Source organism: Leptodactylus fuscus, chromosome 3 (genome assembly GCF_031893055.1).
Source record: "Leptodactylus fuscus isolate aLepFus1 chromosome 3, aLepFus1.hap2, whole genome shotgun sequence".
Taxonomy (NCBI): Eukaryota; Metazoa; Chordata; class Amphibia; order Anura; family Leptodactylidae; genus Leptodactylus; species Leptodactylus fuscus.
In genome coordinates, this window is record NC_134267.1 from 41,606,776 (window position 1) to 41,620,181 (window position 13,406).

Consider the following 13,406-nt stretch of genomic DNA (forward strand, 5'->3'; position numbering starts at 1 on the left):
CACTATATGACAAGGCTCAGCATGCCCGCCGCCAGCACAGCAAAGACACAAAGCCCTGGAGAGGGGAAGACGGGAGGAAGAAGGGATGGGTTTAATGTATTACTAGAGAATGAAGACAGAAGGGACAATGCAGAAAAAAATAACAATTAGACACAAAACACAAAGACATTCTAAAACAAACCATTTTATATCTCGCTTAGAGGATCTGTCAGCTCTCCTGACGTGTCTGGTTCAGAGAAGACTTACGTTACCCAAAAAATGACAAAACAGGAACACCTTTTCTTAAATTGCTGTGTTATGTCACCCCTCTGTTATTCCTACTGGATTTGTATGAACAAATGGACACCGAGTGTTACCATTCCCATTGTCAATAATGTGATTCCCTGTACAATGACACAATCCAGTCAATGTCAAGTCCTATTATTTAGGCGCACACCCCTGCCCAGTTCTCAAGTTGTTCATATATTTCCAGAAGGAATAACAAAGGTTCTAGCATTATTATTTGATGGGGAACACAAGCATTGACTAAAACAGAGGTGTCAGATGAGGTGACAGGTCCTCATGAACTTCGGAAGGTGCAGTATATAAGTATTCTAGATACAACATTTTAGATCAAGGCTGAAAAGTTCTTTCTTTACATAGCGCTTAAGGTATGAACAGTAATGATACTTAAGATGCCCACAGTGGGTTACACAATGGGTTCACAATACCCACTAATAGCTTCTTTAACTCCATCCTTCTAGATGCCCCATCCTCATATGAGTTTAAAGGGAATCCGTCACCAAAATCCAGACCCGCAGATAGATAGGTCAAACAGTGTTTTCCCCTTGTGAATTGCTGCCTCCGAAGCCTGGAAATGACTTTTGTCAATATGCAAGTAACTCTTTGGAGCAATGAGCGTGCTACTGTTTACCCCTTTGGAGCAATGGCAGCACCCTCATTGCTCCAAAGAGCTCATTTGGCAATATCTCGGCAGTGGAGTCAGCGATGCACAAATTGAAATCACTGTTTGATTCAGATGATATTAACCTGTGAGGCTGAGTTACTAAGCTGGGTTCTAGTGACACTAACCTATCTATCTGCAGGGCTGGGGTGATATGCTGGTTCTGGTTACACTAACCTATCTATCTGCAGGGCTGGGGTGAAATACTGGTTCTGGTGACACTAACCTATCTATCTGCAGGGCTGGGGTGATATGCTGGTTCTAGTGACACTAACCTATCTATCTGCAGGGCTGGGGAGATATGCTGGTTCTGGTGACACTAACCTATCTATCTGCAGGACTGGGGTGATATGCTGGTTCTGGTGACACTAACCTATCTATCTGCCGAGCTGGGTTGATATGCTGGTTCTGGTGACACCAACCTATCTATCTGCAGGGCTGGGGTGATATGCTGGTTCTAGTGACACTAACCTATCTATCTGCAGGGCTGGGGTGATATGCTGGTTCTGGTGACACTAACCTATCTATCTGCAGGGCTGGCATGATATGCTGGTTCTGGTGACACTAATCTATCTATCTGCAGGGCTGGGGTGATATGCTGGTTCTGGTGACAGTGACACTAACCTATCTATCTGCAGGGCTGGCATGATATGCTGGTTCTGGTGACACTAACCTATCTATCTGCAGGACTGGGGTGATATGCTGGTTCTGGTGACACTAACCTATCTATCTGCCGAGCTGGGTTGATATGCTGGTTCTGGTGACACCAACCTATCTATCTGCAGGGCTGGGGTGAAATACTGGTTCTGGTGACACTAACCTATCTATCTGCAGGGCTGGGGTGATATGCTGGTTCTAGTGACACTAACCTATCTATCTGCAGGGCTGGGGTGATATGCTGGTTCTGGTGACACTAACCTATCTATCTGCAGGGCTGGCATGATATGCTGGTTCTGGTGACACTAATCTATCTATCTGCAGGGCTGGGGTGATATGCTGGTTCTGGTGACAGTGACACTAACCTATCTATCTGCAGGGCTGGCATGATATGCTGGTTCTGGTGACACTAACCTATCTATCTGCAGGGCTGGGGTGATATGCTGGTTCTGGTGACACTAACCTATCTATCTGCAGGACTGGGGTGATATGCTGGTTCTGGTGACACTAACCTATCTATCTGCCGAGCTGGGTTGATATGCTGGTTCTGGCGACACCAACCTATCTATCTGCAGGGCTGGGGTGGAATACTGGTTCTGGTGACACTAACCTATCTATCTGCAGGGCTGGGGTGATATGCTGGTTCTAGTGACACTAACCTATCTATCTGCAGGGCTGGGGTGATATGCTGGTTCTGGTGACACTAACCTATCTATCTGCAGGGCTGGCATGATATGCTGGTTCTGGTGACACTAACCTATCTATCTGCAGGGCTGGCATGATATGCTGGTTCTGGTGACACTGACCTATCTATCTGCAGGGCTGGGGTGATATGCTGGTTCTAGTGACACTAACCTATCTATCTGCAGGACTGGGATGATATGCTGGGTCTGGTGACACTAACCTATCTATCTGCAGGGCTGGGGTGATATGCTGGTTCTGGTAACACTAACCTATCTATCTGCAGGGCTGGGGTGATATGCTGGTTCTGGTGACACTAACCTATCTATCTGCAGGGCTGGGGTTATATGCTGGTTCTGGTGACACTAACCTATATATCTGCAGAGCTGGGTTGATATGCTGGTTCTGGGGACAGTAACCTATCTATCTGCAGGGCTGGCATGATATGCTGGTTCTGGTGACACTAACCTATCTATCTGCAGGGCTGGGGTGATATGCTAGTTCTGGTGACAATAACCTATCTAGCTGCAGGGCTGGGGTGATATGCTGGTTCTGGTGACACTAACCTATCTATCTGCAGGGCTGGGGTGATATGCTGGTTCTAGTGACACTAACCTATCTATCTGCAGGGCTGGGGTGATATGCTGGATTATGGTGACACTAACCTATCTATCTGCAGGGCTGGGGTGATATGCTGGTTCTGGTGTCACTAACCTATCTATCTGCAGGGCTGGGTTACTATGCTCTGTTCTGCTGACAGACTCCCTTTAAGTGAACAAGCCTTGCAGTGTGTTCTCTCTGCATCATAAAGCAACTAAGTGCAATGTGATAGGGTCCCACTTAGCAAATATTGATTTAACCCTTTATCTAACATGCATGTATACTGACAAAATAAGATGCCAGCGGCTTAACCAATAGAAATAGCAAAGGATAAGAGATTAACATTAGGTCCTATTAGTATAAGTCATCATGCAGAAAAGTTCACAAGACGGGCAATCACCTAGAGCTGCAGTTGTCATGTAAGAATCATCATGGACGCCATGACCACTCACATCCTCGTAGGATGCGCCATCTACAAAACAAAACCAAGGGAGAACAAGGTTAGGCAAGTAGTAAACAAGGACGCTAAAACCCAAGTGACAACTGCCGAAAATTTTCACGGAACCTACAACCGTTTCATACTGTATATGGAGCCAGTATTGATGTAGAGAATATTCTTTGGCAGATACTACACTATATTGCCTGAGGTTAACCCTTTACAGGACCATTCTCTAGACCTGGCCAGACCTGGATCGCACCACAAGGTTCACTTAAAGGAGTATTCCAACTCTACAAATAAAGGTAACACACTCTGTAATATAAAATTTTGCACCATTTCTCAGTATACATGATCAATTTCTCACTCTATTCAAGACCTCTGCTTGCTGTCTATAGGTAGGAACCTTCACCTTGTTCACTAACTGGACACACAGCTGTCCTGCATACGTGATGGACACACTGGTGCACGGCTTGGGATCTGTAATGTAATGCTCCGTGTACCCGTGTGCCCATCATGTGACCAGTATGGATATTTACCTACTGGAAGTATTAAGGTTCCTATAAAATGACTACATATACAGATTGTCTACACTGAAGTTGGGGATGATATAGACAGTATATTGGAAAATTGTACAGATTTTTATTGTACAAAGTATATCTTGATTGCAAATTTAGTAATTTTCTAATACACCAATTTACCTAGAGACAGTAGGACAAATGTATATTGAAGGAAAACTCTATAAAGACCCTGTTATCTGGTCATCCATTCTGCTTTCATTGGGACATCCGGCCTCCCAAAAATTAAAATCCTTCTGATGAGAACCAGCAATGTTAAAGAGACTTCAAACCAAACAGTACTGTGCAAAAGTTTCAGGCAGATATGGAAAAATGCTGTGTAGTAAGAATGCTTTCAGAAATAGAAGGGTTAATAGTTTATTTGTGTCAATTAACAAAATGAAGAAAAATGTAATTGCCATCAATATTTGGTGTGACCTTTGCCTTCCATTAGCTCTTCTCGGTACTTGCAGACAGTTTTTGGCAGAACTGGGCAGGGAGGTTCTTCCCGCTGAGAACTAAGCACAAATCTTCTGTAGATGTTGCTTGTTCCAATCCTTCTGTGTCTTCAGGTCATCAGAGACAGACTGGATGATGTTTAGATGAGATCTCTGTGGGGGCAATATGATCACTTCCAGACTCCACGCACAAGGGGCAAAGATCACACCAAATATTAATGGGATTTACATTTATCTTTTCTTCATTAACTTTATTTTATTTAACTCTTCTATTTTTGAGAGCTTTCTTACTTTTGCAGAATTTTTTCAACACATACCTAAAAAATTGCTCAGCACTGCACCGCCTTAAGAAACAAAAACATGCTTAAAAGGATTGTCTTGCAAGATGCTAGTTATAAAAAAGCAAAATAAAGCAGAATGCACATGCCAACGTAATGCATTCCCTATGGGATTCCTAATACTGTGGCATTGCTGCTCTTGTACTATGAGTTACACAGAGGTGACTATTGTATTATTGTTATGGCCTGGTATAGACAGGGAGACATGGGCCATTTATTATATATGTGTCCTATTATATGGCAGAAAATACTATTGGGATTCCTCATTCACCAAGGTCCAGGGGCTTCTTCTGCATTTAGGCAGAACCCCCGTCACTGGATATTTGTGTTGCGTTCAGTGAATGCGGTAGGTTACTACTGGTGAAAATTTATTAAGACTAGTGTTTCCGATGCAAGTCTTGTTGTCAGGCGTGCCTGAATTACCAAGAGACTCGGGTCAAGAGCTGATATAGAATTTCAAAAAAGTGGCAGGCAATGGAAAACAATGTGACCCATCTTTGGTGCAAGAAAGGGCCGACGCAAAGATGCACCACAATTAAACTGACATAGATGGGTCAATAAATTCCCCCCATTGGGGGCGACTGATCCACTAATAATATGCTGTGGTATCGGGTGGCCTACATGGCATACCTTACCATTTAAGCCAAAGTGGGTACATCTACTAAGAAAATGACATAGGTCTGCATATTCTCCTAATCCAATTTTGCTGACTATTAACAGAAATATACCCCCCCCCCCCAAAAAAAAAAAAAAAAAAAAAAAAAGAAAAAGTCACTGCTTATACCTTTACTTTTAAGTATCTGCTTGGTTCGGATGCCGGACTGGTTGGCTGCCGAAAAGTCGATCGCTGTTGTGGAGAAGGCCATGGTTCCCAAATCTTTCCTCCTTTTGCTAGTAGGAATTTCATCAGGACCCTCCAGATTCTCAGCACTACCTGTCCACTGTCCACCTGCCAGGACCATGGACTGGACCAGGTCATTCATGGCTGGGATGCAAATGAAAGCAAATGAATCAGCGTGATACTGCACATGCCATCTTTAGCAAAGCTTTGTTATGACAGCCATCCAAGCATTAAAGGTGTATCGCAGGTCAAAACAGCTACAAGTTCACAAAAAGCCAGTTTGGTTATGACATGCATTTTGTGAAGGATGAGAAATGTAAGTGGATGTTTCCAGTAAATGTGGCATTTGTACAGCACTTGTAAAGCCTCTTGTGTACTCCTCGCCATGCTACTGCAGCAATGATGAGCAGCATAGCTTGCCGACAAGTTATGTTGCTTAAGAATGACAAAAATGATATGATGTGGTGAAATAAGCAGAACACAAAGTGGTTAAAGTTTCCTTCACACAGTGGAGGCAGTCATTTTTTTGGCCAGAATCCTTACTTAGGCAATAAAATACAAAAGAACTAACTAAATCACTATGAGAACAGGCCAGAGCTCCTCATGGGCGGAGCAAATGATTGAACCCACACACATTAGATACCACCACTGTGTATAGGTGACTCATATAAAGGCGCCTTATGCTATCAAAATCGAGGCCAATGCATCAGAACGACGCACTGGCGATCTCTTTGGAAGCACAAGGGTTGTTTTTGGCAATGAGTAAGGGGTCCATGGCCAGTGCAGGTTCTGTGTTGCAAATTATGTTCTTAAAGATGGCACTGGATAAAGTGCATCTTTATTTGACAACATCCACTTGAACTAAGCAGTTCGGTATGAATTTAGCACGGACCTGCCGCCTACACCCCTGAGGAGCAAGTTATTTTGTGGGCTGAACCATTGTGCACGAAAGAAAGACATCACTGTACGATGAAAATTGAAGTATCCAAGGCAGATCTGATATCACTACAACTGGGAGGCTAGACATTGGTTCAACTTACAAAATGGATGCCTCAGCTGTGTGCAGGTAATGGATTTAACCAATTTAACCTTTTTTTAGCCAAATATTATTCACTATTTTACATCAAATCTGCATATAAAGGCATATTTTTCTGTCCTTGTTACTGTATTATAAACCAGGTAAAACAGGTGCACACTATATTGATGTACCCTCTGCTCGCACAGCCACCATTTTGTAACCATGCGTAATTTCATATAAGTAGAATGCGAAACCACATCTAAGAACCTGTTGGATTTTATTTTTACTTATCACCTATCCTGTGTCTTATTATTGGGCTCCCACCAATGGGGGTCCCATGGCCCCTTTTTAAATGGAGTGTTGTTCGAGAATGTATGCTGACATTCCACTCAATAGAACTGACGAACATAGCCAAATGTTGTACTCGGCTAACGTTGTCAGAACCACAAACATTGAACAGACGTGCAGAGGACATAGTTACATGTGTATCTGTCCGTCTCTCCACTCAAATAGGAGACATGGTACCCTAGTTCTAATAACTGGTGGACATCTAATCTCCTGAGCGATCAGATGTTTGTCATCTATTTTGTGAATAAATATGTAGTGATTCTGAAACAACTCCTTTAAACTTGACTTAATATATCCATGCCAAGCTAATCGTTAAAGGGGCTCTATCACTAGGAAAAGTCATTTTTAACTAACCACACCTTTGCATAGCCTTTAGAAAGTCTATTTCACACCTACCTATAGTATGTAGATTGCCTCAGTGGTTTCTGAATAAGTCCATTTTTATTATTTATATTATATTTATATATGTCTCTATTTTTATTCATATGCTAATTAGACTGGTGCACGATAGATCGTGCACACCTTTCCCTATTGTTTTCTATGGGAGGCTGCTGCTGATGATGACTCAGCTTCCTGTTTGTTTCATACACATAGAAGATAATAGCAGAGACGAGTGCTGCTGGGAACTTCCTGTGCTGGCTGAAAGCTCATTAGCATATGAATAAAAACAGACTTATTCAGACACCACTGAGGAAATCTACATACAAAATGTAGGTGTGGAATAGCCTTTCTAAAGCCTATGCAAGCATGTGATTAGATAAAAATGACTTTTCCCAGTGATAGAGCCCCTTTAAAAGACAACTATCTATGAATAGTATTTAAAGGGATCCTGTCATATAAAAACTGCTGTTAAATCTGTAGGCAGCATGTTATAGAGCAAGAAGAGCTGAGCAGATTGATATATAGTTTTGTAGGCAAACGTTCATTATGATCAGTCATTTCTCAATTGCAATTGCTGCTCTTTCCATGCTAAGAAGTCCTGGAGGTGGCGCTATCCGTGAGAGACAGCTTCCTCTCTATAACTGTGCATGCAGAAATAGCTGTCAATCACTGATAGCTCCGCCTCCTCTATGACTGTGCATGTAGAGATAGCTGTCAATCACTGATAGCTCCGCCTCCTCTCTATGACTGTGCATACAGAGATAGTTGTCAATCACTGATGGCTCCACCTCCTAGACTTCTTAACATAGAAAGAGCAAAGATTTCAATAGATAAATTAAATGTTATACTGAATCTTTTCCCACACAATTATATATCAGTCTGCTCAGCTCCTCCTGCTCTATAACAAGCTTACAGACTGCATAGCATTTTCCAAGTGACAGGTTCCCTTCAGTTAGACAATACATTATTAATAATTGTACTAGTTTTATGTACGTGACTTGTCTGTAAGATCACTTTTTCACGTATGGAAATGGTTTTGTCCATTACAAATTATGTCTCTATTGACTTCCAAGTTGTATACAGTTACTATTGTAATATGCTCATACCAGGACACGTACTCTGGACATCAGTATGCCTGGCCACTGACTATGCTTATACTAGTAATAAGGTACTTTGGCTGGATACAAACTATATCCCAGAATCCTACTTCTTTATCACTGAATATAAATTCAGGTGATTTCCCCTTTAAGTGCTCAGTATTTGGCAGCAGGACTTGCATTTAGCGTATTAGGAAAAACAGCGCAGTCCGGGATAAGCTTATTGGAAGTATTAGTGATGGAAGCCAAGTACAGCTAGCTGAACCATTTTAATGTCTTACACACAGAGCGCCGGTAGAGGGCCTTCATTTTGTCCTTATCCTTCGGTCTGTTCCTCATAAAGGGCAGTCTTTTCAGTGCTTATGTCACAGCATGGGAAGAAAGAAAAAAATCAAAAAACAAGGAAACGGGGAAATAAAGAGAAATGAAAGGGGGGAAAAAGGAGAAGAACACATGGAAGAAGTTAAATGCTGAAACGAAAGACAGAAATGAGCATGTCTGACGCTCAGCTAAACATGCACGACTAGACACGGAGACTAACACCAGTGTATGATGGGTATGACATGTAACACAGACACCTAATACCACACAAATAGTCGGCCGAGAAAAATGTTTCAGAACTTAAAACATTTTTCCCCATGTCTTACAATCTGCAGAGATTTCCCTAGTACAAAAAAGAAGTTAAAGTACATAGAACGGAATGCAGACATTGAAATGGAAGTAATAATATAACAGCGATATCCTCATGTTTCAGTATAGTATATACAGAGCCATTGGGCCTTGACTTACTTCCCTTCGTCGGCTGAAGGAAATATATAACTAGTGCACTCAGAAAATAAGTCAATTGCACCAAATTGCACCTGGTGCAACCTTTCTGGCTTCATAGAGAAATATTGCCCCTATTTCTCATATTCTGTAATCTCCATTGACTTCTATGTAGTGAGATGGTTACTTAAAACAGTTGGATCACCTAAAAGCTAAAGACAACTGGACACTTGGTCTGACCTAAAACAACTACAGCACAAAGAGCTTGTTGTGTACCAAGAAGTGTCATCTAGCTCTTCATAGTGATGTATATGTCTATATGGATTGGGTTAAACGTGAATGTCCACCCTTGAGTACCATTATTAATCTAAATAGGAGTCTGTGCCAATTTATTTCCTAATATATTATACAGGGGTCAAAGCTGTTTTTCTGAAAATAAAAACCAAAGACTTAACTGCTGTAAAACTATAAAAAGAAAAACAATCGGCACAAAATTTGGGAGTTAAAAATTACATTTTGATTCATTTTTTAGACTGAAATGTGTGTATTTTTGGCTAAAAATTATTTGTAATATAAGTCTCCAAAATTGCTTTTATTTATCACAATCCATAGCAAGATGCAGAATGCCATTCACAGTTAATTTCTCCGGTCAGACTTCTCAGGCGGCTGTCTCTAACCCCTCCTGATCGATCAGCTACGCTCAGTCATGATAATATCAAGGCTGATCAACCATGATTCAATCAAAACCAAGCTCAGATGGCCTTTCAGCAGATACAGAAGCTGCACACTGAGCACTGAGCCCCAGAGAACCTGTCTGATTGAATGAGCAGAGAATGGCATTGAGCAGCTTGCTATGTAGTGTAATACACAGAAGAAGTGGAAGGCAAACAGATCACGTTGTTTAATAAAATCCAAGTATGGGCGGGTTCACACCTGCGCCCGGTCTCTGCTTTGCAGGTTTCTGTCTTCTGCCCGAGAAACTGGACAGGAGACGGAAACCGGCAGTCAGTTTTCAAACCTATTCATTTGAATGGGTTTGCAGGTTTACAAAGTGTCCACCCATGAGCGTATTCTGGTCTCCGCGGTGAACCCGTTTTTTTTTTGTTTTTTTTTAACCGGGCACAAAGTCGGACATACAGGACTTTGTGTCCGGTTAAAAAAAAAAACAAAAAAAAAAAAAAAAAACGGTTTTGCCGTGGAGACCAGAAGACACTCACGGGCGCACACTGACTACAAGGTTTTCATCTCCTGTCCAGTTTCTCAGGCAGAAGACAGAAACCCACAAAGTGGAGACCGGGCGCAGATGTGAACCCGCGAACAAAGTGATAACTTTGTTAGCCAAAAATACAGTACATGCATATTAATTTAAAAAAAGACCCCAAATGTGTTCGTAGCATTTAAATAAAAGCAGAAATGGTAAACCCCACTATTGTCCATGTTATTCAATTACACATTTCTAATAGTTTTCTTAATAGAACATTAAAATGTCACTGAAACCAAGGAAGAGCATCACGTATAATTTTCATTCTGTCTCTTCATACATGACGTACTCCACAAAGTTTCATGGTTTGACGTCTAAGAAGCCCACCAGAAATCTCCTTACACAAGCTGTAGACCTGGTCAGGGAGTTGTGAAATATAACGACACCAATATATTGTGCAATAATAGGGTGTGCACAGACACAAGTGAGGTGAGGACAAAGGTGAACCTTACATGACCACAGACAATAGAAATAAACCGTGCAGGAAAGGGCAGGTAGAAATTCTAGACATTTTGGTGGTCTCTGCATGGATTATATTAGTAAACAGGGTGAAGGTAGAAAAACGTCCTATAAAATCTATAATCCCTGTGTCATATTCATTAGGTAACCATAGTTTTTATTTATTACTGTCTTTCCTTGTACTTATGATGGTTTACCTTGCCCTCTATTATTGCCTCACATTTCGGTGAACACTCAATTACACATTGATACTGTGTGTGGGAGGCATTTGGGAAGCATTATGCTATGTGTGAGGGCCACTGCGAGGTGTTCTACTGTGTGGGGGTCACTGTGTAGCATTATACTGTGTGTGTGTGAGGGTCACTGTGTAGCATTATACTATGTGTTGGGGCCACTGCGAGGTGTTATACTGTGTGGGGGTCACAGTGTAGCATTATACTGTGTGAGGGTCACTGTGTAGCATTATACTGTGTGGGGGTCACAGTGTAGCATTATACTGTGTGAGGGGGTTACTGTGGAGCTATATATTGTGGGAGGGCACTGGGGAGAATTATACAGCGTGGAGGGGCACTTGGGAGCATTAAACAGGAATAAGAGGACATTGGGGAGTATTATTATATTGTGTGGGGGGCATAAAACAGGAAAGTATAATATAGGCCAGTGAAGGGGCCCCAAAATTCCTGATGGCAATGTCTTGGTTGCGGGGATCCCAGTGGTTGGCCATAGGATCACCACAATCATTGGACCATTATGGGAATGCCTCTTTAAAGTGCAGTTGCTATTGCTTTTCCTCTACACTCCTTGGCACTACTATACAATCACTCTGCCTATAAAAACAAAAATATTCTCCAACAAAATACTGTAAATTTTTATTGATGTCATATTTTCAATACTAAATTTCCTATATTTCCATAGTGTAACCTAGCAAAGGAACATTCATAGAGTAGGTCGAGGTCATGTGGGTGATGATGGCCACTAAAAACAAATTACGGTTAAGTCAAAATTCACCACAAAGATACATTCAGTGAAAGTATATCAAACAAATCAGTGAAACATAAGTCTGCTTATACAGAGGACTCTGGACGGACAGTACAGTAAAAAGAGATAAACATCTAAAGTGTTACATGAATATTGTTCTCGACATTCTTGTATATATAAAATACCAACTGCGACAAGAATATAACGCGGTACTCACTGCTGCTCTTTTTGGCTCCAAGCGGGTGCCCGTCCTCGAGAGAATTGGAGCCTACAGAGGAGCTGTCCTGGCTATCCTGTGGAGGTAGTTGTAAGAATCCTTCCCCAGACTCGGATCGAGAGGGTGGGAGAGTATGAGATCTCAGATGTTCACGGCTTACATCCTTCTTAGACTTGATTAGCTTCCTCATCTTTAAGGTTATCCAATTACCTCTCCTTTGGGGGTAGAGAACTGAGCTATTTACAAGGTACTAATTTCCTGTGTATGAGTGTGAAATAAGCTAAGGTCTCTGTAAAGCCTTATATAACCCGTTAAATTGGCGAACTCATCATGTACCGTGCTCCTATACGATATTGTAACTCACCGTCTTGGAGGAGAAGGCTCATAGAATTTGTACTGATCCATGATCTTTTCTTCCAGTTTTTCTTTCTGTCGTCTTAGCTCATTAATTTTATCCCTAAAATATAAAATAACATATTAATAATAATATATAAAATTGCTGCAAAAAAAGCAGATTCGCAAGGCAGATTTTATAGAGGCTGAAAAATTCAGGAATTCAGAAGCAGAATTTATTCACTTTAGAAAATTATCCTCAAAAATTGAGAATTCTGAATCAAATTCTGCATCAGTCAGACTGTATTTTCTGCCTCCCATTCATTCATTGGCAGTTCTCTGGTAAAAATCCGCCTGAGGATCGAGCATGATGACAAAATCAACTAGAGGAAAAAAAATATCAATATCTGCTTCTAATTGATATCAATGGAGGTTGATGTCGGGTGGAATTTTCAGCTGATTTTTTAAGCAGAATCCAACTCAAAATCGGCTTCAAATTCTTCTGTGTAAAGATACCCTAGGGGCTTTATTACTATCATTATATTTTCCTGACTACCCTCGATGAGGTCACTTGGTTTCTACATTACTAAAGATTTTGGGGGTAATGACCCAATCAAGTAAAGCTGGTGTATATGGTAACTTTCTGGCACCCAGCATTTGGAATCTAAGACTAGGGAAGCAAACTGAAGCCATGTAATTTCACTGGTCAAAGCTTCAGTTTGCTTCCCTAGAAGCAAACTGAAGCTTTGACCAGTAAAATTACATGGCAAATAATTTTGGATGCAAAGCAATGGAATGGCTTCCCAGAGTATCACAAATACCCCTCCTGACCCACAGTAATGGCCTCTCTCCTAGCCAACCAGTACCCTACATTGCACTGACAGGGGTCCCAAAACAGCTATCTTAGAATGGGGCCTTTACTTTCCAGAAGAGATTTTCCTGGTTTGTCTTATATCTTAAGTCATGTCACAAGACTTCTTGAAAGCCACTGACTTATAGGGTGATACCCTCCAATAGGTACTAGAGGTGCAGGGTTTT

At 41.5% G+C, this 13,406-nt stretch overlaps 1 protein-coding gene across 5 annotated transcripts in view; it reads right to left on the minus strand.

Moving 5' to 3' along the window:
• CCDC88A (coiled-coil domain containing 88A) overlaps positions 1-13,406 on the minus strand; it is a 134,447-nt gene that overhangs the window by 10,729 nt on the left and 110,312 nt on the right. For 4 of the 5 annotated variants that reach the window (XM_075267465.1, XM_075267464.1, XM_075267461.1 and 1 more), the window contains exons 24-28: positions 12,400-12,492; positions 12,036-12,250; positions 8,637-8,714; positions 5,455-5,655; positions 3,282-3,353 (exon numbers count right to left, since the gene is read on the minus strand). In XM_075267465.1, coding sequence (XP_075123566.1) covers positions 3,282-3,353; positions 5,455-5,655; positions 8,637-8,714; positions 12,036-12,250; positions 12,400-12,492 — 659 coding nt within the window. The remainder of the gene's footprint in view (positions 1-3,281; positions 3,354-5,454; positions 5,656-8,636; positions 8,715-12,035; positions 12,251-12,399; positions 12,493-13,406) is intronic. The other variant, XM_075267462.1, reaches the window with a different exon arrangement.